The sequence below is a fragment of the Olea europaea genome, chromosome 15, assembly GCF_002742605.1.
Source record: "Olea europaea var. sylvestris chromosome 15, O_europaea_v1, whole genome shotgun sequence".
NCBI classification, from domain to species: Eukaryota; Viridiplantae; Streptophyta; class Magnoliopsida; order Lamiales; family Oleaceae; genus Olea; species Olea europaea.
The window spans coordinates 21,253,841-21,276,090 of NC_036251.1; the positions used below are offsets into that span (position 1 = coordinate 21,253,841).

The 22,250-nt window shown below is 34.6% G+C and overlaps 2 protein-coding genes and 1 pseudogene across 4 annotated transcripts; 1 reads left to right on the forward strand and 2 right to left on the reverse strand.

Moving 5' to 3' along the window:
* Positions 1–7,573: 7,573 nt before the first annotated feature.
* Positions 7,574–8,296, forward strand: LOC111411378 (annotated as a pseudogene).
* A 36-nt stretch (positions 8,297–8,332) lies between these two features.
* Positions 8,333–13,895, reverse strand: LOC111410457 (ras-related protein RABA4c-like). The gene is made up of 2 exons (XM_023040795.1): positions 13,505–13,895; positions 8,333–9,036 (listed from the first exon to the last, which is right to left on the reverse strand). The coding sequence occupies exons 1-2, from the start codon at positions 13,732–13,734 to the stop codon at positions 8,586–8,588; spliced, it is 681 nt and encodes a 226-aa protein (XP_022896563.1). The 5' UTR covers positions 13,735–13,895; the 3' UTR covers positions 8,333–8,585.
* Positions 13,896–16,368: 2,473 nt separating this feature from the next.
* On the reverse strand, positions 16,369–20,536 carry LOC111410458. 3 transcript variants are annotated; one of them, XR_002705694.1, is made up of 3 exons: positions 19,806–20,536; positions 17,631–18,269; positions 16,369–16,997 (listed from the first exon to the last, which is right to left on the reverse strand). XR_002705694.1 is itself a non-coding variant. In XM_023040798.1 (2 exons), the coding sequence occupies exon 1, from the start codon at positions 20,377–20,379 to the stop codon at positions 19,822–19,824; it is 558 nt and encodes a 185-aa protein (XP_022896566.1). In that variant the 5' UTR covers positions 20,380–20,536; the 3' UTR covers positions 16,369–17,000; positions 19,806–19,821. The 3 variants fall into 3 exon arrangements, 2 of the variants coding, with proteins under 2 accessions (XP_022896566.1, XP_022896565.1); XM_023040798.1 differs by lacking the exon at positions 17,631–18,269 and having other exon boundaries at positions 16,369–17,000; XM_023040797.1 differs by lacking the exon at positions 17,631–18,269 and having other exon boundaries at positions 16,468–16,997; positions 19,806–20,530.
* Positions 20,537–22,250: the final 1,714 nt, after the last annotated feature.

Below are 22,250 nucleotides of genomic sequence, written 5' to 3' on the forward strand. Positions count from 1 at the left end.
GGGTAAAGGTTTTTTTACGAACCTTTTGAAGACAAATACAATTCATCGCTTAAGTTTTCCCTCGACAAAATCATTTGTTGCTAAAGCCATTTTTGGCCGGCGAAACGATTTTGCGGCACATGGTACAAATTATATTATGGACTAATAAATTGTGCTTTTCCCTACAAATAAATTTTGATACAAAAAATATTTGTAGATTATTTGTCCCAACAATTAAAAATTTGTAGCAACAGGATACAAATTACTTTGTAGGCTAAAACCTTCTTTTCTCAACAAATAATTTTTTTTTGGGGAGTCATATTTGTAGTCTATTATTTATCTCAACAATTCGTAGGAAAAATTAATTTCATGAATTTTATTTGTTATTTATATTAAATTAATTTTCTAAAAACCTTATTCAAAATAATATAAAGATGCAAAAATACAATAAATTAATTAAGATATTTAGTGTCAATCAATGTAAAATTGAGTCCAAAATATTGCACCAAACATAAATAAAAGTCATTCCCTAAGTATGGTTATATCTAACATAAAGAGTACAACAAACATGCTATGTTTCTATTATTATGCATCTAAAAAATAACTCTTTATACTCATGAATTATATATCCTGTTGATCCTCGTTAAAGTTGTGCTCTTCATCAAAGTTGTTCTCTTCCTATTCAATAGCATCATCTTCCTCATTAGCATTATTCTCCATTGAGATTGGTATAAAAGGTGGTACAACAAAGTCCGGAACTTTACAACATAACTATTGCATAGATTGATGCCAAGATTGTGGTGGAGAATTGAATTGTTTTTCAACAACGTTAAGCTTGTTTTGCTTCCTTTGCTCCATCTCCATCGAGTTGTGTCGGCTACACGTATATTGGAAGGTGTACCTATATCAAAAAGGTTAGCATCTCTCAACCTACGAATATTGGAAGGCGTACCTCTATCTCGAAGGTGCACCTATAGTCTGCTCGAATCAAGAAATTCTTTTATCTTCATGTGGCAGTATTATTGCAGATGGGTAAGCAATTCTTGTGTACCTTTCAATTTTAAGAATCCTTCTAATCGAAAACCAATGGAATAAGGAGCTAATTTGAAACTTTCTCATGGATATATTTATTGTTGATCTTTCAGCAACTAGCGCTCTCAGATCTTTTATCGAACAACTAATGAATCAAGAACTTGGCTAGAATGATAACACTTTTTAGCAGACAATGGAGTCAATCTTCTAACAGTAACTGAGTATTTAAGGAAAATGGATATGCCTTGCTGCAAAGGATTTTACTTATTTTGTTATTTTAAGTAAGAAAATATTATGTTAGGCCTTCCTGCCAAACCGAAAGGATTGTGTTGGGCTTTAATATCTAATAAATTTCGGGCTATGATGTTAAATGTCGAAATATATTTCATAGGTCTCAACCAATGAATGAAACAATTATCAACAACCAAGTCCAAATGCTCAACTCAGTCCAGTTATATTACATCTTAAATGACTTTGAATTTTAGCTCATTTAACCTTTTTATTGGTCCATTTAAAGCCTAACCTAACCCTATATATATGTGCTTACCCTAGCTATTTTTAGTGTGCGATTTGTATGTGGAAAAGCGGGAAAAAACGTGTGCCTTAAGAGAAGAAATTTGGCTACCTCCATTGCTCAAAAACTGGTGAATTTATCTTTTTTATTTTTTATCTCTTCTATTGTCTTTCTCCAATTTTTATTCAGTGCCTTTGTGGCTTGCAAGTCATTACCATTATCTTGTCATTTGTGGTTGAGATTGAGAAGCAACTGAGATGAATATATTAAGTTCGCAAAACATCGATTTGACTATCTTTGGAGCAAGCTTTCATGACAATTGATAGTAGATCTTCAAGGTGTAGATTTGGCATAAAAATTGACCAAAGACCATCTAGAAAATCAACTGAAACGAAGCAGAAATCAGATTGCACAACAATCTAGAAAACTGGCAAAAAATTGAGGAAATTTTCGTGATTTTCAGGCAATCCAAAAGAAGTTTGGTGAAATGGAGACCACCGATGTGATGTGCAAGTGGAGGTGTACCTAGATGACAAGTGTGTGTGAATTTTTAGCGATGCGTGTGGCGACGCGTAAAGCCTCCTGCAGAGGCTGGTGGTGGTGCGTCCAGCATTTGTTGGCGGAGGTCTCTTCAAACAATTTTTTTCTAACATCATTTCTAACATTTTGGTGTTGATATTTTCTATTTCAAGTTATACAGTGTAATCTTGATAGATTTGTTCTTCGGATGTTCAGGTTCGATCATGGTTGATTGGTTGCTGCAGTTGATGGAGACTTTACGACAAATAATGTGGTCCTAAAGTGATAAATTTGCATATCTATGATTTATGGACCTTTAAACGTTGTCTATCGATATTGTATTCTTTGCTTTTTATTATTATAGTTAAAACTATTGTGTAGGATAGTCATTTATGTTTCGCATTAAAAGCCATCATGTGTGATGAAGATTGGGGTTTTCATGAAAGAGTAACCATTGCCTATTACAAGACATAGAAATTACTTGTTAACTATTTTCTTATATTCTTTATGAATTTATGTCAATCTTTTGTACACTGTTAGAATTGTATGTGACCTTAAGAAAGTTTGTTTGACTATTTTGTGTGCATTATGTTTGTACTTTGTTTGTAGTCATTATTTGGTATTGATGACATATATAGGTCTAGAGCAAGTGCAAAAAGTAAAATGTGTTTTAACTACAATAAATTTGGGCATGGTGAGATAGATTGTCTTAGAAATGATAATAAAATGAAAGATAAAGAGAGAGGTTAGGCGAATGTTGCCATCAAGTCGAGTTATGAGCATAATGAGATTTATTGAGGGTAAACCTTGTTACTTCATGTGCATTTGTGTGTCATCCTTTCTATATTTGTGTGATTGCTTAATTCTCTTGCGTTGATATGTTACACTTTCAATTTTTTTGTATGTGTAACCGCATGAATTGAAGTGATATTATTATTCGGTATAATTGTTTGCATGCATAGTAGGTTGGGATGAATTAGTAGTGTGTTAAGTGTCCTTTGGTAAGATGGAGTATAGATGCCTAGGGATACATTAGTGGTTTGTATCAAGGATGTGGAGTGTGACATTGTGATCACGAGTAGAAAGGTGATTAAATATTGGAATCTTTTATATGTAAAGAGACCTTGATCAAGTGGAGTGTGAGACATGAACTTCTATCACTTCTATTAGGTGAAGACCCATTATCCATGTAGGTTGGAAGGAGTGATGTGGTGATAGAATATTATTTCGAGGACTTAGGATTTATTGTGACTCACCAGTTAGACATGAGTTGATTGATCTATCTAGTGAACATTGTGGGCGAAGAGAGAAGATACGTGTTCTCGATATGTAAGCAAAATGAGGTAGGATAAGTGTGGTGAAATTTTTTCATAGGGTCATTTATGCATTTGTATATATGTTGGCTGCTTGCTAATTAACTTGGTATTAACATATGGTTCTATGTGAATATATTTGAAATGACAGGGACCATTTTCAGAATGAGTACGGACGACACAGATGTTTTTTGATAATTACCCTCTTTTAGAATAGATTTTGTTTAATGTACTTTTAAAAAAAAAATGTGTGGTTAAGTTAAAACGTAGTGCAAAATTATTTTATTGAAAGAATGTATAATTCAAAATGAATTTGAAAAATAATGAGACTTAAACAAGGAGAAATGCTATTTAGCCATGTTTGGATTGCAACCACAGTGTAAGTGACGCTAATGTGACATTAATTTATAAGTAGAATTAAATAACTAATTTAATTTCATATTTCATTTAATCTATTATCTAGTGCTACCCAAATTGGGGTTGTAATCCCAGTGGGCTACATAACATTGCTCTTAAACCAACGCTAAATTTGTTAACATTTCCGTGCCTATGCTTTCCATATAAAAGTCTGCGCATCTTTATGGATAAACTCACGCCTTAAATGTAGAAGATTATAAATAAACACAAAATGATGAACTCAATTTTTATTTTTGTATGAAACTTGTAAATCTTTCCAATGATGACATCGAAAAAAGTGGATTCTAACACAAGGATACACATCCAAAGATCAAACTCGCTACGTGAATTAATTCACTTAAGAGATGAGAGTGATGAACAAGAAGAAATCCTTCTTCTCAACAAGCCAAAGGCTCAATACTCACACTTCAAATCTCAATTCATTGTCTTCAAGACTTACAAAACTAACTTAAATAGTTGAGACTTGGATCAACCCTCCAGCTCCAAGCGTAGGCATTTTTTCTATCATTTTCAAGAAAAAGTTTTATCGAAAGAAAACGAATATTAAGATAAAAATTCGTGAATGCAACTTCCAAAGAAATCAAAGCTTCCTAAGAATTCTATTGAACCATAAAAGAGGTGATTATAAACATTTTCGAATAGACTTTTCAGCATGACCAGTTTAGAGAAAAATATAAATAACCTGGTATAGGAAAGTTCAAATTGAGATTCATAAAATATGTTGGAATCTTAACTTGATAACCTTTTGGATGATCTATTATTTATGCATTATTCCTAGTATTCACTTAAAGTGACTAAAATTCTGCACCTTGTAAATTGTTAGAACATTGACGAGAGAAAATTGGACTTCTCCTTTTCAAAACTGGTATTTGATGACACTCTCGTATCAGTGGTTTTACCTACTCAAACTCAATAACTACAATATATTTTTGACTAGTGTGAAATCGTAAAACAATTGATACGTGTATTTTGTGCACTTATTTATGTCGTTAAACATGGACAAAAAATGCATATGATTCTGACAACCTATGGTTAGGGGTGGCAATGACCGAGCCATGTCTACCCATGAGCTTGTCGAGCTCAAGCTCGGCTCTGGCTCTTGCTCAAGGGCCAATCAGACAAGCCGAGCCCACAAGCTCAAGATTTTTTTAAAAAAAAAAATTTGACTCTTTCGTTCCCATCCGTTCGCTCGTGGGCGAGCCGAGCCCAGAGAGCAGGCCCGCTAGCTCGACCACAGGCTCGGGATCGTCCAAATACAAGCCCGAGCCGCCCAAGAGCCGTCTTTTTACGAGCGGATGAGCCACTCGGCTCGATTGGCACCCCTACCTATGGGAAACATAATTATTAACTGGGTATTTATTCTTGGCTTTAGAATCAGATTCAAATTGATTCTACGAGACTCCCCTATTTGACCTTTCTGGATATTTATTGTTTACATCTTCTACAAGAATAGAAAATTCATTAAATTCATCAAGAATGCGATTCGAGGTTTCCGAGGAAAAACATTCTGGGTTGATCCTATGGGTTAGCAGTTTTTTACCCTTCTGGCCCTATCCTTGATCCAATGCGGAGACACGAGGAGTCGTATGAATGAAAAAAAAAAAAAAAAAATGTGAGAAATTATAGTATAGACGCCGGCAACTCTAGAACCAAAGGGAAATAATTTTATATAATCGGATCTATACTCTCCTTGGATGATACTTATCGAGTTTGAATGACTATCATCATTGAGCTTTGTGAGGTTGGATGAATCCTCCCATTGCCTACTTTTGCAGATACTCTCTCCGGACAGTCTGCTTAGGAAAAAATGAACTCGAAGTCTTGCCATGGCCGAGTGCAATTGAACCACTCCTTCGACATTCCTGCCTGAGACATAGACATGTGACCAATATCCTGAAACTCAGAAACAAGTTCATTATAGTACGTTGGCAAGAGTGGCCATTCTGCTAGGTAGAGAAAGACCTCATCTTCAATTTAAAAAATAAATACGTTCGTCGGATCCTTCATAAATGGTTCTAGACTCCGCCTACTATATCTCCTTAGTCGTCGGAAAATGAATAAATTGCTGCATCAATTATTGGCTCATCGAGTCAATGAACCAACTCGGGTTATCTATGTCTCTAATTTTGGATCTTCAGTTAACTTTGAATATATATGTGTGGGGTTAACAAAATAATTAAGGGAAAACATGTAAGTACCTAAACCAAAGAAACCTAACAAATTACAGAATCTTGGTCAACCATCCTAATTAACAACAGACAGTTTAATTAGAACAAATGAATACCAAATAAATCTAGGATAACTTAATAAGTAAATTAGGAAATACAATTCCTACTGAAAGTAGGTCTCGACGAAACTCCCGAATCGAGCTATTCTTCTTAAATTAAATACCCGAACGGGTATCTGAATGGAGAACTGACGGGTTAGGTTCGATTCTCGATTCTAGATCAAGAACCGAAAAATCGAATGAAAATTGAATCTCCCTAATTTTTTAATTAATTTATTTTAAGTAAGCCAAATTATTTTATTTTTTTCTAAACAAATTTGTTAACTAGTTAATTTAGTTCAAACCCATAAATATGATTTTCTTATTGCTAATTTTCGGTTTAATGCCAACTTAATCAAATTGATTTAAGTTTTATCCAAATCTGTTACTCTATCGCAGTGCAGCTTTTACCATTTTGGAGAAATCGAATTAAAACTTGACAATACCTCTCTTAATTATTTTGAGCTCACTATTTTCCTCTTCCTATGATCTTAATAATTAAACTTATGAAGAACTCAGTAAAGAAATGCGCAAAAGACACATAAGATTTGACCACGTTGTTTTGTATCATTAGTTACATTAATGTCACTTTGTACATATTAAAAAATTTAATTAGAATACGAAACCTGAGAATCGAATGAAATCGAACTGAACCTGAACAGTTCCATAATTAAATTTGAATCCGACGATTCCACTTACTAATTATCCAAAAATTTCGGGTTCGGCTTAATTCTTGTTAGAACCAAACCGGACCGGACCGGACGGGGCCTAGCTGAAAGTTAGGTGTTTAATTTTCAAATAATACTATTGATAATAAAAGACTACAATAATCATCTTACGTGAAGGCCCATGTGTCATAATTTTAATAATTAAAAAGGGAAACAATCAAATGAATTTCAATATTAATAATGAAACTATCACTGGCACAATGCCACGTAGGGCGATTATTATAGTTACCGACTACGAACCCACATATTTTACCTACTTATTTACTATTCATTTCTATATTTACAGCTTGTTTGGGAGTGATTTTTTGGCCCAAAAAATTATTTTTTTACCGTTATTTCACTATTTCAGCCATCATATTTGACTTCTTCTATCACAGGTGGATCCCACTTTTCTCATAACGGTCAAAAAATCAATTCTCAAAATCACTCTCAAACACGCTTTTATAATTAACAAATTATAATTACATACCGAACATTGACAAGTGATATTTTCTTGTTTGTGATTGCCATAAGTCGTGGGATTCATAATTAGATTGCCAAGATTATTGAAATCTCGTTAAGATTGCCTATAATCTTCATGAATTTAGAAAATCAAAGAAAATATCAGATTTATCGAATCATAATATATGTGATCTTCACCCTATAACTTGAAATTGTTCATTGAACTACATCACATTTTGGTTGAGATTTAATCATGGCATTGTTATGGCATCTCTCCTTCGTTCTAGTTTGGAATTTCTTAGGTTGATTGTATTTTTTAACTGAATCGAAATCTTCTGCATTTTAACTCTTTTTTTTTTTTTTTTTTCCTGGGCACCAACCGTTTGCTGATTTTATTTCTTTTCCAGGAGCGAGTGCTGCAATTTTCACGTTCCAAAACAAATGTCCATACATCATATGGCCAGCGACTTCATCAGGAGCTGGAAAACCTCCACTGGTAAATGGTGGCTTCCAGCTCGGGCCGGCTCAAGCCGCCACCATCAATGCACCCACAGGGTGGTCAGGCCGCTTCTGGGCTCGTATTGGATGCACTTTCGACCCATCTGGCAAGGGAAGATGCGCCACCGGTGACTGTGGCGGTGTTCTTCAGTGTAACCGCGCAGGCAGTATACCACCAGCATCACTAGCTGAGTTCACCCCCAATGGCACACAAGACTTTTACGACGTCAGCCTTGTGGATGGATTTAACCTGCCAATTTCCATCTTCCCTTCTGGAGGGACGCGAAACTGTGGATCAGTAATCTGTGCAGCCGATTTGAATAGAGCATGCCCTCCAGAATTGGTGGTGGCCGCAGGGAATGGGGCAAGGGTGGCGTGCAAAAGCGCCTGTCTCGCCTTCCATCAACCCCAGTACTGCTGCACTGGAGCATTCAATAGTCCAACGAAATGCAAGCCTATTAATTATTCACAAATCTTCTAAAAAGCTTGCCCTACCGCGTATAGCTATCCATTTGACGATCCAACTAGTACTTTTACATGCAAGGGAGCTAACTACGGGATCACATTCTGTTGATGTTGAAATTTTTATACAGGATCATGATTGGCAATAAACTAACGTAGATCAGAATGACAAGTTTTTCCCTGTTCTATATTTTGGATTCTATTTCCATGCCATTGAGGCATGGATGAGTTACACACCAAAACAAAAAAAAATTTGCAAAAATCACTTCTCTTCAAGTTTAAATCGGTCCAGAAGTCCACGCTGTGGATGGACAATCTATTTGTAACAAGAAAGAGAAATGTACCTCGTATGTCAGATATGTCAGCAAATAGAACAAATACAACAGTGCACTCCAAGAGTGAAGGTTGGGTCGGGCCTATGAAGATCTACAACAGCTGAACTTTTTTTCTGATGGTACCGGCTCATGGCCAGGAACAACAATCTTGGTTCCTTTCAGAAGAGATGAATTTCCTCCAGATTCTGGTTCCTCATTGGCCACAAGGGCTTTCTTGCTGATAACACGATAGATCTCAGACATGATATTTAGGAAAGCAGGTTCCACGTTGGTTGCCTCAAGGGCTGATGTTTCCATGAAGAATAGGTTCTCCCTCTGGGCAAACTCTTTAGCATCATCCACTGGTACAGCTCGAAGGGTTCCCAGATCAGATTTGTTTCCTATAAGCATGATTACGATGTTCTTGTCAGCATGGCCCCGCAGTTCATCCAACCACCTAGCCATGTGATCAAATGATTGACGATTCGTTATGTCATAGACCAGCATTGCCCCCATTGCACCTCTGTAATATGCACTAGTCACTGCCCTATATCTGAAGTCAACAAATTTGCAATAGTAAGTGAAGAATTTAAAAACATTAATAAAAAATGCTCTCCGAAACACACAACAAAAGATGCATACTGCAACTAAAAAAGAGTAGAAGATGAAAAAAAATTAAAAATAAATAAATAAATTCAAAAGGAAAGTGCATGAAACATATATTAATTTGGTTCCTCTTCCACTCTTTCAAATTTATTGAACTTCACGTGCCAAAGGAGATACTCAAATCAGGTTGGCATCTGTGACATGCCAATGGGGGTAGAAAACTATTCAGCGCTCCTTCACATAATTATAATGTGCCTAGTGCATAAAGGCACAAAGCTTGGTGTTTAAGCTGAAAGCCCAAAACCAGGTACACACTTCATTGTAGCAAAACACAAAACTATATCTAAAGTACTATTCAACGTAAGCACATATATTGCCCTAATTTTCAGCGCATATCAATTATTTTCATCAAGTTGAGCAAAAGACATGAAACATTGCAAAATTTTCACTTCAATGACAGCTGCACTTTGACACGCCAAAAATAGCCTCCAAGTACGCACCTCATTGTGCTTTCAATTATATCCATAACAGCTAAGTTAAGCAAAACACGAGACGTTAATAAGCATTTAAGCTGGAAGATAACTTTACAATGGAAAATATAAGGCCAAAGCCACCGCATCCACCACTTCGTTGCACCGATGCTCCTTTGCCTAGTCAATATAGATCTTATACAAATTGGAAGTAGGGTCTTGACAAACAATTGACCAATATGTGATGCCACTAATGGGACAGGAGTTGGAATGGCACTGGAATGGCACTCCCTTATCAAGATAAAAGAAAGACTAGCATGAAAAGTTTAATGATAACATTTAAATGATAAAACTAAGGATCTAATTCTACTTAGCCCTTGCTTGTTTCCCATTCTTTCAAAACTCTTTTTTCTATATACTTATTTTTAAACACACATCCACACAATAAAATATTCCACACGTAAATCCAAAACTTTTTCATACTTTTTTACCACACATTCTCCAAAAAGTCACTATTCAAAACAATGTTTTTCCAAAAAAATGCCCACCAAACAGGGGCTTAACTGGTCATATCAGTGCCGCAGAGTCTCAACATCAGTCCAATTACAACACCTATTTCCAATACTTATTCAACATTTCACTTTTAGAATACAACTATAATTTCTTAAAAAATGTTTTGCTGGTAGTCTTTTAATTTTAAATTGTGTCTTGCTATGGGTTTAGGTGCACACCATGCAGTGCATCTTGGTTAAAATAGGCATTAGTGAATTAATATGATTTGCTTCCATAGAAGGGAGTAAATCCAGGCTCCGATATAATCTCACCAATGCAGAGTAGCTTAAGTAGAGTCTAAATTGATTCTAAATGATCATAAATTTTTAGAGACAGGCAACAGGATGATAGGTACAAAGCATTGAATTGAGAAGATGGCAGCCAACAACTGGGAAGCTACACCCTCTTACGTGATAAAATAATTTGCCAAATAAACAATTTTATATGAATCAGATTCTACTGGTACATCTTTTTCAACACAAAATTGTGTTAGTCAAAGCTCAGTTGCAAGTGAACTCCCTCATTTGGTATGATCAGCAAACAATACAGTCAATAGCTTGTATTAAAAGGAGATGTATTTTGTTCGTATGACAGAAAGCTTTTTATGAACAGCACTGGTAAATTGAATATACGATGTCTGTTTTTCCATCCGGAGAAACATAAAGACCAAAAACCGAAATGAAAACACGAATCATGAACAAGAAAATTCTCAGACCATATTCCCTGATTAGTTTGAGGAGCAGTTCGTGGACCATATATGCACATGTTTTAATTTTTCGTTTCTTTTCCCTTTCTGAAAAGAGAATTATATCCACATGATGAGCAGTAATATAATGACCACACTGTAGACAAACCAAACAGTTACAGAGCTAATGTAAAAGAGTTTTTTTAGGTACGTTTAAAGATTGCAAAACCAATGTATGTGATAGAATACTCAATAAAAGCAGCAATTTTCAGCTTTTTGTCACAAATTTCCAACAAGTGGTTGCTTTTAGTTTCAGAATGATTAGCAACAGAATGTATTGTACAGTCTAAGGTGTATTTTACATATAACAATGCATTACATACCCCTTATGTTACCTATACATATTTTTCAACCATAAACTACAAAATATTCACAACCCATCTTAGGAAATAAATCAAGAACTAGGCAAACACCATGAAAATTAATTAATTCAGCCTCTTATAACCATGGATTATTGCACTAATCCCTTCAAAAATGATGAAGCTAACATACCAATGCAGGAAAGAGAAAATAGTGAACGAAGGTAGAAAAGAAGAACTCTATGAGCAAAAAATAAAGAAATAAGCTTGTGGAGAAGATTGCTCCAGAATATTCTCAAAAGACCTGAGGCTGCACTCCAGCTGCAGCCAGTTGATCATCAAAATTTGCTGAAGGGGGTTGACTGATGGGCTTATGTCAGTTGTGAGCTTTCTATTTCAGTTAGTAGTTAGCTATTGAGTGCTTGTATTGTAAGAAAAACCCGCTTTTCCCTTTACTGTCTTCTTCTATTATAAACGGAGTAGTTAGTTCAACAAAACATAACAAACACACACACAAGCAAAAACGTGCAAAAACGCAATCCAGATACAGGAGAGATAGAACAGTTCCCGAACCAATGTAAAACTTTGTTTTTCATTCCCAACTGAATATACTTCACAAGCTCCCCACCAATTCACTGCTAATATTCATGACTGCGATTGCTGATGAATTCTAGAAGTTGGAGTTTTCCCATCTGTCCTAACAGAGCTAGCTAATAGAGAAATAGAGAGTTATGAATAACATCTGCTCAATGCTAATATTCTTGACTGCGATTGCTGCTGAATTCAAGAAGTTAGAGTTTTCCATTTTCTGTCCTAACAGAGTTTACTAATCGAGCAGGAGAGAGGTAAGAATAACGTCTGCTCAGTGCATATTGATACACCTAATATGAGAATGGAATTTCTTCAGTCTCATTCTTCTGAGAAACAAGAAAAACAATAATATAACTAGAAGTAGTGAATCCCCAGCTATAACAGCAATAAGCTAAGCTTTATTCCAGATAAAGTTGGGTTCAACTGCATGAATCTAATTTAACTATTCCATTTGACGAGAGCTTCTGAAGTGTCTTTGTAAAGCATGCTACCTGATTCACCAGTACCTTAATTCACCGGCCATTCATGCCCACTCCACTTGTGGAAACATTATCTCATTTCTTTTTCTTCTTTATTCTTTTTATTCTAGTATACCCATCGATCTATCTTAGCATTCTCTTATAACGTGTTGTTTTGGACTTTCAATTTAAAAAATCAATACTTACTACAAAAGTAAAATTGTTCTTAACTATTTTCACGCTTTTATGTATTTATAGGTACTCAAATTATGTATATACACATTGGCAAGTGTTATCAATTAATTTTACAAAGATCAGTGGTGGAAATTTTGACGTTATTTGTGATAATCATATTGAACTCGCTCTATGCAAACCTATGCTACTATTAGCAAACACTTCTAAGCTAAAAAATTATCAAATCATGTGTGAATCTAAACCACTGTGAGTAAACATTTATAATACGAAGCCATAAGTTTGGTATTGAAAACAAACAACAAGCACACGAGGCATGCAAATTCAACATTACTAAAAAAGCAAATATAATCTTTCTTTATTTCCATATGCTATTCCACATCTGCAAAAAAGGTTATTGAAGTATACTTGAATAAGAATGTTAAACTATTAAACATGACTTCACAACCAATGAGTGAAGAACATTGACATGATGAATGAAACGCGAAAAGGTAACATGCTCAGTTAAAGCTTACTAATCATCAACTATAACAGGTCATTAAAGTCACGCGTCATTAAAGAAAAAGACTTGATTACCACCATGACCTCATTAAAAATTTATAAATAAGCATAGTTGGGAGAAACGGAGGATATGAAAATTGAGAACGCTCTCCTTTCAAATATTCATTCCTCTCCTAGCTCTTATTTCAATAGAATTCAGTGAGTTTAGGGAGGGAAAACCAAATTAGGAGAGAGAAATTTGTTAATCTCAATTTTGAGGTCAATAAAAGAATATTTAAAATAGTGAAAAAGAGAATTTTGTTAAGGATCACAAGGACACGAACTAAACCAAAGTGGTGCGTAACAAATTGATGAAAATGCTTCCAATTTATCTAAAACATAGGCTCTATTCTCCCTGCTTATATTCCAACTGCAGACAATTACGTTATATAATGTAACCAGATGATCATCCAATCCAATACCTGCGATCACGAGGTCTAAAGTCTGCAGTGTTATCTTCTTCTTTCTTTCTTTTTTTTCAACCAATTTCAGCTCCATTCAACAAGCATTTGACGTCTCTTGTTAACTATGGAAACGGGAAATGAGATTCAACTATCATAGTAATTACCTTTCTTGACCAGCTGTATCCCAAATCTGAGCCTTGACCGTTTTGCGATCAATTTCAAGAGTTCGCGTCTGAAATTCAACTCCAATAGTGGCTTTTGAGTCCAAACTGAACTCATTTCTTGCATATCGCGCCAACAGCTGCGATTTCCCCACTGCCGAATCGCCTATCAATACGATTTTGAACACGTAATCGATTTTGGAATTGAAATCCCCTCTGTATAGATTCGACATCTCTCACAAAACCCCCTCGATCAATCAAGCAACCAATTACAACAACTGAAACATTGGATCAAATAATAATATGATCGTGCAAGAATGTAAGTATGTATCTAATTGAGGAAATAACATGTACGGGAAGGCCAAAGAAAAGGAGGAAAAGCACAAGGTTTGAGTATGACCGTATGAGTATCTGTTTGACTACTAAATATTTCCCCTTTTTAACCAAAGGAAACAAAAAATAAATTCTTTTTTATTTTTGGGTAAATTTCATCCGACTTTTGGTAAAATCAGTAATGGGTTACTCAAATTTAATTTGTTTTAATAATTAAAATATCGAACTTCAATTTAGGCCCCCGTTTGTTTTCCATTTTCATAAAAATGAAAATAAAAAATATAGTCGTTATGGACCTCACACAAGAGATAGAAATTTAAATCTGGTGACTTGATATGATGAATAAAATTCATATTTTTCATTTTAATAAAGAAAGAATGAAAAAACAAACATGGGCTTAGTCTCTAAAAAAGACATGAGACATGTAAAAATAGATTAGTGCCCATGTCTCATGTAATAATTTAAGACCCCGTTTGGGAGTAATTTTTCATTCCAAAAAATTGATTTTTTGATCGATATTTCATTATGTCAGCCGTAATTTTTAACTTCTTCACTCACATGTGGCCCCCACTTTTCTCCTAACGATCAAAAAATCAATTCTCAAAATTACTACCAAACATGCTCAAATAAATTAGTGTAAGTTCATTGATTTTTATCCATTCCGCTTCAGGCTTCTAATCTGGTATAAATTGTGAGGAGACAATTGCCCCTATCATGGTATAAATTGTCTCGACCTATTCTAAATTGTAATTAGCATTGGCCCATATTTTCCATTCAAATTCTTATTGTTGTACTGTTTCACTCACATTTTTTCCATGAAAAAGTTTTCATACTTTCAGTCACGTGATTGTATTTTTCTCAAAATCAAAGAAAAAAAAATTTTCTTCAGATGAAGGAAGATTTTATTTTCCATGAGATTTACTCTCTCTTATTCTACCCAGCAATAAAAACTAGATAAGTATAATATTTTATAAATTGAAAATTAAATCAATCAAATATATTTAATTGACAATTTTTATACAAATAAATTTTAGATAACGCTCAATAATACAAATTGTGTCTGATCAGTGTGAATCATGTTTGATTCGTCATTATTGAGACGGTCTTTTAAAAGCCTAATAATTCAAATCGTATACTCATGAGGGTTAATTAATTCGATCCATCATAATTGAGACCATCTTCTATAAGCCTAATGTGTTTAATCTTATATTACGGGATTAATTTAAAAGGCTAAGTGGTCCGCACAAGTTCGCGTGATCAATATTTTTTAATTTATGGAAAAAAAATTCATATCTCAGTCTTTTTTAAGTATAGACCAATTCAATTTTAAAAGAATGAGTTTAAAATTTCAAAAATCAGTTGATAAATAACTAATTAAGACTAATTTATTAATTAAATATATTAATGTCACAATTATACAATTTGTAGTCACAATTACATACTTATATGTTACAACTTATTTATTAGTCACATATTATCAAATTAATTGATCACAAATTATTTTTTTTTAATCACAATTCAAAAAATTTATGTCATGGTTTATTTATTGATCATAAATCACAAATTTTAAAATATCAAAAATGATCAAATTAGTTGGTTACAAGTTATTTCTGCGTCACAAATTATCATTGGTCATAAATTAGCGAATGTTTAGGTAATATATTAAATAATTGATCACAATTTAACGGAATAGTTGATGAGAAACACTCTTCACCCTTCCTCGCTATTGACACCAATAGTTGGTAAGAAATTAACCAAACATCCCTCCCTGTCCCTTGAATCTCACCACCGTCCCCAATACTTGGTCATGAATCAACCAAGGCCACAAATCAATCAAATAGTCGATCGCAAACTCTTCAACACATTCCACACCAATTGAACATCATGCCACCTCACCACTACATCCGCCAACACCACCACCTCCATTTGTGACCATCACCATCACCATCACCACAACTACCGCCGCCGTCGTCACCACCTCCACAGTCAAACCACCATCTCACCACCAACACCAAAAAAACCATCACAACATGTCTGCTAAAACTTCCTAGTCATTGATGAAGAGCACGTCTGCTGAAGCTTTTTCAAGTTTATATGCTAGTTAAACATCTCTTTTTATCTATAAAACTAGCAATTTTAATCCACATATTTCAAGAATATATACCTTATCATTTGTCAAAAAAATTATCAAATTGTTGGAAAATACTAGTTGTGAGTCACCCATGTGGGGTGACATAAGACATTAAGTCAGTTTGATGGAATGGTAAATTTAAACCCAAAACTTCCCCCAACTCCATCAACTCTCAGAGAGAATAGAAAATGAATGAAATTCGTACGAAAAATCACATTTAAATTGAAAAGTGTCCAGAACCACATGTTTGAAATGAAAATTCACAAAACTAAACACTTAAATTGTGAATAATAATCTCTTTTCACTGTACTTCAGATTGGAACCATTAGATTGCAAGATAATATAGATTTTGAAGTTTGGAAAGCAATGTGATTCAACCACAAAAAGATCATGAAAATTCTCGTTTCATGTAAAAATCTTTAACTGAATTTATGTTAAAGTAAGTTGTAAATTCTTTCACGATTCTTGATTCATAAAACCAAGTTACTTCAAGCCTTCCATCTTCTCCCCAGTGTTCCTCTTCGTACAAAGTTCTAATTCCCCACAAGAATTTGTGCACAAATTGATCAACTTACAAATGATGCGTTACACATTAAATTTAAATAAAATCATGCCTATAAATAATATCTAGTTCTAAGTTCAATAAAAGAGCGCAAACGCACACATGCGCGCACACAAAAGGAAACTTACAATGGTTGCCATGTCGACAAATTATAATTTAGTCTACTAAGAGAACCTCAATTTCAAATTGAACCCCCCCCCCCACCCTTCTTTTTCTCTTCCAAGCAGATGAACCCGGTTCTTGCAACATTCAAATATGACACCTCAATATCAGCTCTAATAACTGTAACAGCAACGACCTTCTAGAGTGCAGGGGCCAAGCAGGTACAAGTTTTTGGTTGAGAAAACCACTTTTACTAAATTTCAAGCAATAATTTATCCTCATTATGTCAAGAAAGATCCTTTGAAGCCAGCTTTCGTGCCTATCATTGGTCGAGGAGACTATGACCCAAATACACTTAAGCATGCATCCTGCTTAAAAATTAAGTGTCAAAATTCAGAACAAACTTTTTTCTATGAGTAACGAATACAATATTGAAAGAATGCAGTAGAGCTTCATAGTGATTCCTCCTCCAAATGCGTGCAACTTGATTATCAAGTAAATAAAATTGCAAGCGAAAAACTCTATCTTGATGGGCATTCAGGAAATTTGGAACTTGTGCAAAGACAACAAACAGATACTAATTTGCACGAGAGCAAAAGAAGAGAAGAAACAATCTCTGCTGTGCACTATTTGTGGAATCAGTAGCAACCAAAAAGAAAAAGGGGAACAAAAATAGCCTGTTGAATTCAGCCATATCATAAAGTGTGCTCAACTTGAACTTCAATTACGATCTGCAGGAAGTTATTGATACTGACTAAAATCCTGCAGCGATTCTGCAAATGATGTGTTTTTGTTAAGGCAACATCTTATCAAGATTTTTTTGGTGAAAAATAACTTAACTGGCACATTTAGAAAGAGAAGGGAGTGACAAAAGTTAATTTAAGAGCTGTTCTTATTTTTCATAGCTATATTTTTCTTCTGCAAACCCAAAGCCATTCCCACAGGAAACATCCTAATTTCGGAAAAGGTCAGTACACATTATCCACTTGTGGAACATATACCTTCAGCATGTAAGACTTCCTTTTTTCCTGCTTTCTGGTTCAGAAGGATTGCTCCTCATTGAACTGATCTAAGAAATATCATCACCTGGAGTTTCAATCCTACTACACAGACATAATATAAACCCCCACCACATCTTAAAAAGAAAAAAATGAAAAATGAAAAAAAAAGGAAGTCCAGTAAGTTATACACTTAACTAGTTGTAATTTACCCGATGACTGGACTTGGACCAGACTATGGAAGTATGTAGGTCCATTGTGTTCGTCACCTCCATATTCTCATTCCTTTGCTTCAGCAGCCATCAATTCATCGAGTTCTCTCACTTCTCCAGTAATATCTCAAACTTCTCTTGGGGACTAATTGCATGCCTGGTTCATCCCTTGTGTCTACAGTCAATGTCCTGATTTTCTTTTCAATGCCAATTCCATTGTTCTTTCAGAATTTCAGCAATACAAACACTGTGGAAAAAGCCATCCCAAGACCATGGAGTTCCACTTTATTGTATTGCTGCATATACCTCTTGGAGAGATTGAAATAGAAGAAGAGGGATTTATTTGTGTTGGAGACTTGAATTATGTTTCTCTTTTGTGATTCAGATGGATAAATGCTAATATTGTTAACTCCCCCTGTTATGCCCTCATCTGTATTTGAATTTTTCAGGAGTCAAGTTTCGTAACGTAAAATATCAAGCCTCAGTACCTTAGACTTGAGAAATGGAAGTGGAGAGAATTCTGTAACTAAGGTTTTGCAATCCCAAAAACCCTGCTTGAAGTAAACACTACACAGTTTCTAATATTAGCTTCAGCGGATGAACGACAAGGTGAGGGTAATTATCATTAGCATATAGCAGTACAGTATAGTTTTATGAAAATCAGCGTGATGCTTATCCTAGAGGAGAATGAAGGCCCAATACTAGTCCAATTTAAGTTTATCGTATGCCTTAAAGAATTTTGGCTGCATTTTTAAATGAGAAATGGGTTGCTTATATCATGGTAAAAGACATGCTGGTTCACACAAGCTACCTGCGTGTCTTTTGTAAAAAAAAAAAAAAAAAAAAAAAAATTTAAAATTTTTTAGAAGGTAGGTCTGAATTAAAAGTTTCCGAAAGGTTGGACCCAAAAAACGAAATTTTAACCTAATCATCAATCACTTGTGCCACCGTCAACTAGAAGACTTGATAGCATTATCTTAAAAAATGCAACTACTGATATAGGACACAAATTGAGGAAAAATATGAAGGATTTCTAATCTGATACACTTTCGGAAAGACGATTAAAGAGAAATAAAAAAGTTGACTCCTTCAATTCATGAATGGGCAGATAAAGTGAAGTAAAGAACTAGTTCAGAGGTGGAATAATAGTGGTTGTGTGAGGAAGTTAGACATTAAACTATGAATTTGACCTTAGTTCAATGTTGTATAAAAAATAGCACGTCATCCTAAATCTATGAGAATGAGACATGGCATTTTGTCTAGTATGCCAGATCATACACTTTAGAACCCACCAACCTGATGTCAGAAACAACTTTCAGAGAAAAAATGGCCATCTAGAAGTTCGTAATGAAAGCTAAAATCAGCTCAGAAAGATATGGTGGAGGTGATTGCTCAGCTGAGCTCATAGTTGTAGCCTAAGGTGGACTAAGAATGCATAAGCAAATTAAGGCAAAATGCACAACTCACAAGCCAAACATTGAAATGGAAGCCTAACTCCAGAGCCAAGGCTCACGTAAGCTCGAATGAGGTCAATTTAAAGCGAGGTATGCAGCAGTAGCCAAAAGCAATAAGGACATAAGATCACCTCAAGATAAGTTATCGTCGACCTGCCAAGCCCAGTTACAGTGCAACAGAACAAGATGCCTCCAGAATTTAAATGCAGAAGGCTAGTTACTCCACAATTCCAGAAGACTCGTTCCCTTACTAAGCTCCACTCCCTCTAATCTCTATAAATATTCTTGTAACACTATATGCAAATTGTATTCATTATATATATATATATATATATATATACAAATCTCCCGTAGCTGTGCAGATTTAAAATTTATTTGTACACTAATATATATCAACAAAATAATTTCATCTATTAGAAATCGAGCGAAACAATCCGTTACAACAATTAAATTATAAAGTTAATTCTGTAATCTAACATTGAAAAATAACATAATGGCATAATTTGAGATACCTTGTTGAAGCACTGATCATTTCGTTTTGCCCTTTTTTCCACCATCCATTCTATCATCATTATGATATTCTTCTTCTTCTTCACTGCTTTCATCATCAGAGAGAGGAGAAGGGTCCAACCTAGCAGCATCAATTGCCCATTTTATTACCTTTTCAACTTCATCCACCTCATCATCACTCTCTTCTTCTTTCTCCCTACTAACAATTTCAGAAGAATCAATATCATTTTTACGATTATGCGACGGAATAGAACCCTTGAGCACCGCAAATCTAGCAAACAGATCATCCGCCTCAAACCCGCCAATAATATTGGTAGTATTGACTTTCACTTGGTCCCTATCATCATCAATTGTTCTTGTAGTTGAAACAGCAGAAGTTGACGTGTTTTGGGGTTTGGATTTGAGGGCTTGGAAGCGGCGTTCGAGATCTGGATCCATGGAGGTTCGAGATGAGGAGGAGGCGCGCGCCATGTGGGAATCGACGCTGAGTTTGAGGAGAAGATCGTCCTGCGCTGCTCGCAGCAACTGTTGAACCTCATCGTCTTCGTGTGTACTTTTCTTCCTTGCGTTGCTCATTTGGTTATGTCAATTTGAGGCGGGTATCGAAATCGTCAACTCAAACTCACTCTCCACATTACCTTGTGTATCTAGCACAGCTCTTGATTTAATTTTACTGCCGCAGAAATATAAGGGAAAATTACCAAAGGGTGCCGCTCACTTTGAGTTCCTTCCTTCGTACTCGTAGTCAAATTTGATCATACACATTTACGGGATAACTTTGAAAATGGCTGCAATATTCTTCCTATTTTTTACAATAGCCTTTCTTGCTAAAAGTACTATATTGCCCTTAATAAAATTATTTATAAAATCTATCTTATATCTTTTAAGGAATTGTCAATCAGGTCCTATATCTATATTTTTCAATCTTTTGAACACCTTTAAATATTCTTTATGTTTTAATAATTCTTCAAAGATTATAGGTTGACCTTTCTTAGTTATATATCCATTAAATAATCCTACTGAGATTTCTTCTTGTATATCCGTATGTTTAATTATAATATCTTCTACTTTCCTTATTTCTCTATGAGTTCTTACAGGATCAAAACCTATATTATTCTTACAACTATAATCTATATCTCTATATATTTCTTCAATTTTTTCTTTACCAATAGGGAATATAACATCAGATTTTACATCTAATTTAAGCAGAAAAGAAACATCTTCTTCATCTAAAAATAAAATGAGATTATTATCATCATTATTAGTGGAAGTGGATGCTTGTGAATTGTTCATGAAAATAATTAAATCATAAGCATATAAAGATAAGTAAATAACTTACAGTAATCAAGTGGAATAAACAGGTTTTCCCTCCAGTATGCTCTTATAGATGCTTTGCATGTACTTAATCAATCTTCTGAATCAAGTAAAGATTAAAAATGTTTTTGAAATTATTTGGGTCCACAACTGCTTCCGCAAAAGGCTTTTCAATTAAGGTTGCATTTCTCATTCTAGAGAACTAGCCGTGTTTCCACAGACGCTATCTCACAGTATCCAGAGTCTCTGTTTTCACCTCTATCCAAACTCTTTTCAGAATCAAGTTCCTACTTGGAACGAAATTTTAAAAGATAACTCACACTCAAGGTGCTACAATCTTTTGTTAGAAAACTGCCATTTTCCCCTAAACCGTTCATCAAAGACGGGTACTTTGGCATGGCTAACATCCATTCAAAATCAATGTTTTGAAAATCTTTTAAAATCTCTATCTGTACTGCCGAGGAATCATGAGAAGTTTAACGAAATCCTTTTATGAAAACTTTGTTGAACATAATAAACTTTACTTTGATATTCATAAACTGAAATTGTACATGCTTACAAACTATATTTACATACCTTTGGTACTCACCTTATGAAGTTTAAAACTCCATAAGTGATTACCTTATTACACGCTTTCCTATCTTCAAGTTATCTAATATTTTTCTGAATACAAGTGGTGTATACAGATTACAAGAAAATTTTTCTCTAATGTGTTCTCAGAGAATAGAGATAGATTTTTCGAGATATATCCTTCTTCCTTCATGACTCCTTTTATAGGAGAGTTTGGAATCTTATCTTGGACAGGTGTCTTCCACTTTCTTTGTTAAGTAGCAAGGCATCTTATCTCCACCGAATTCTTCATTGTCTTCTTGCTATATGGACCTCTCCTTTGAAAATTATGTGCCTTATCTTTTGAATTTGTCTGCCACTTGTGTCAATTAGTGGGTAAGTGGTAACAATAATGGAGACTTTCTTATATTATTTCTTGTCTCTAGTAGCCACAGTTTTTCTTTAATAAATTTCTTTATTAAAGTAGTGATAAAGGGCTACTTCAATCACCATCATTTCTCCATTTTGGAATTAAAGAATTCTGCAGGGAATTCTTCATCGTTAAGAGAAGCTTGGCTCATATC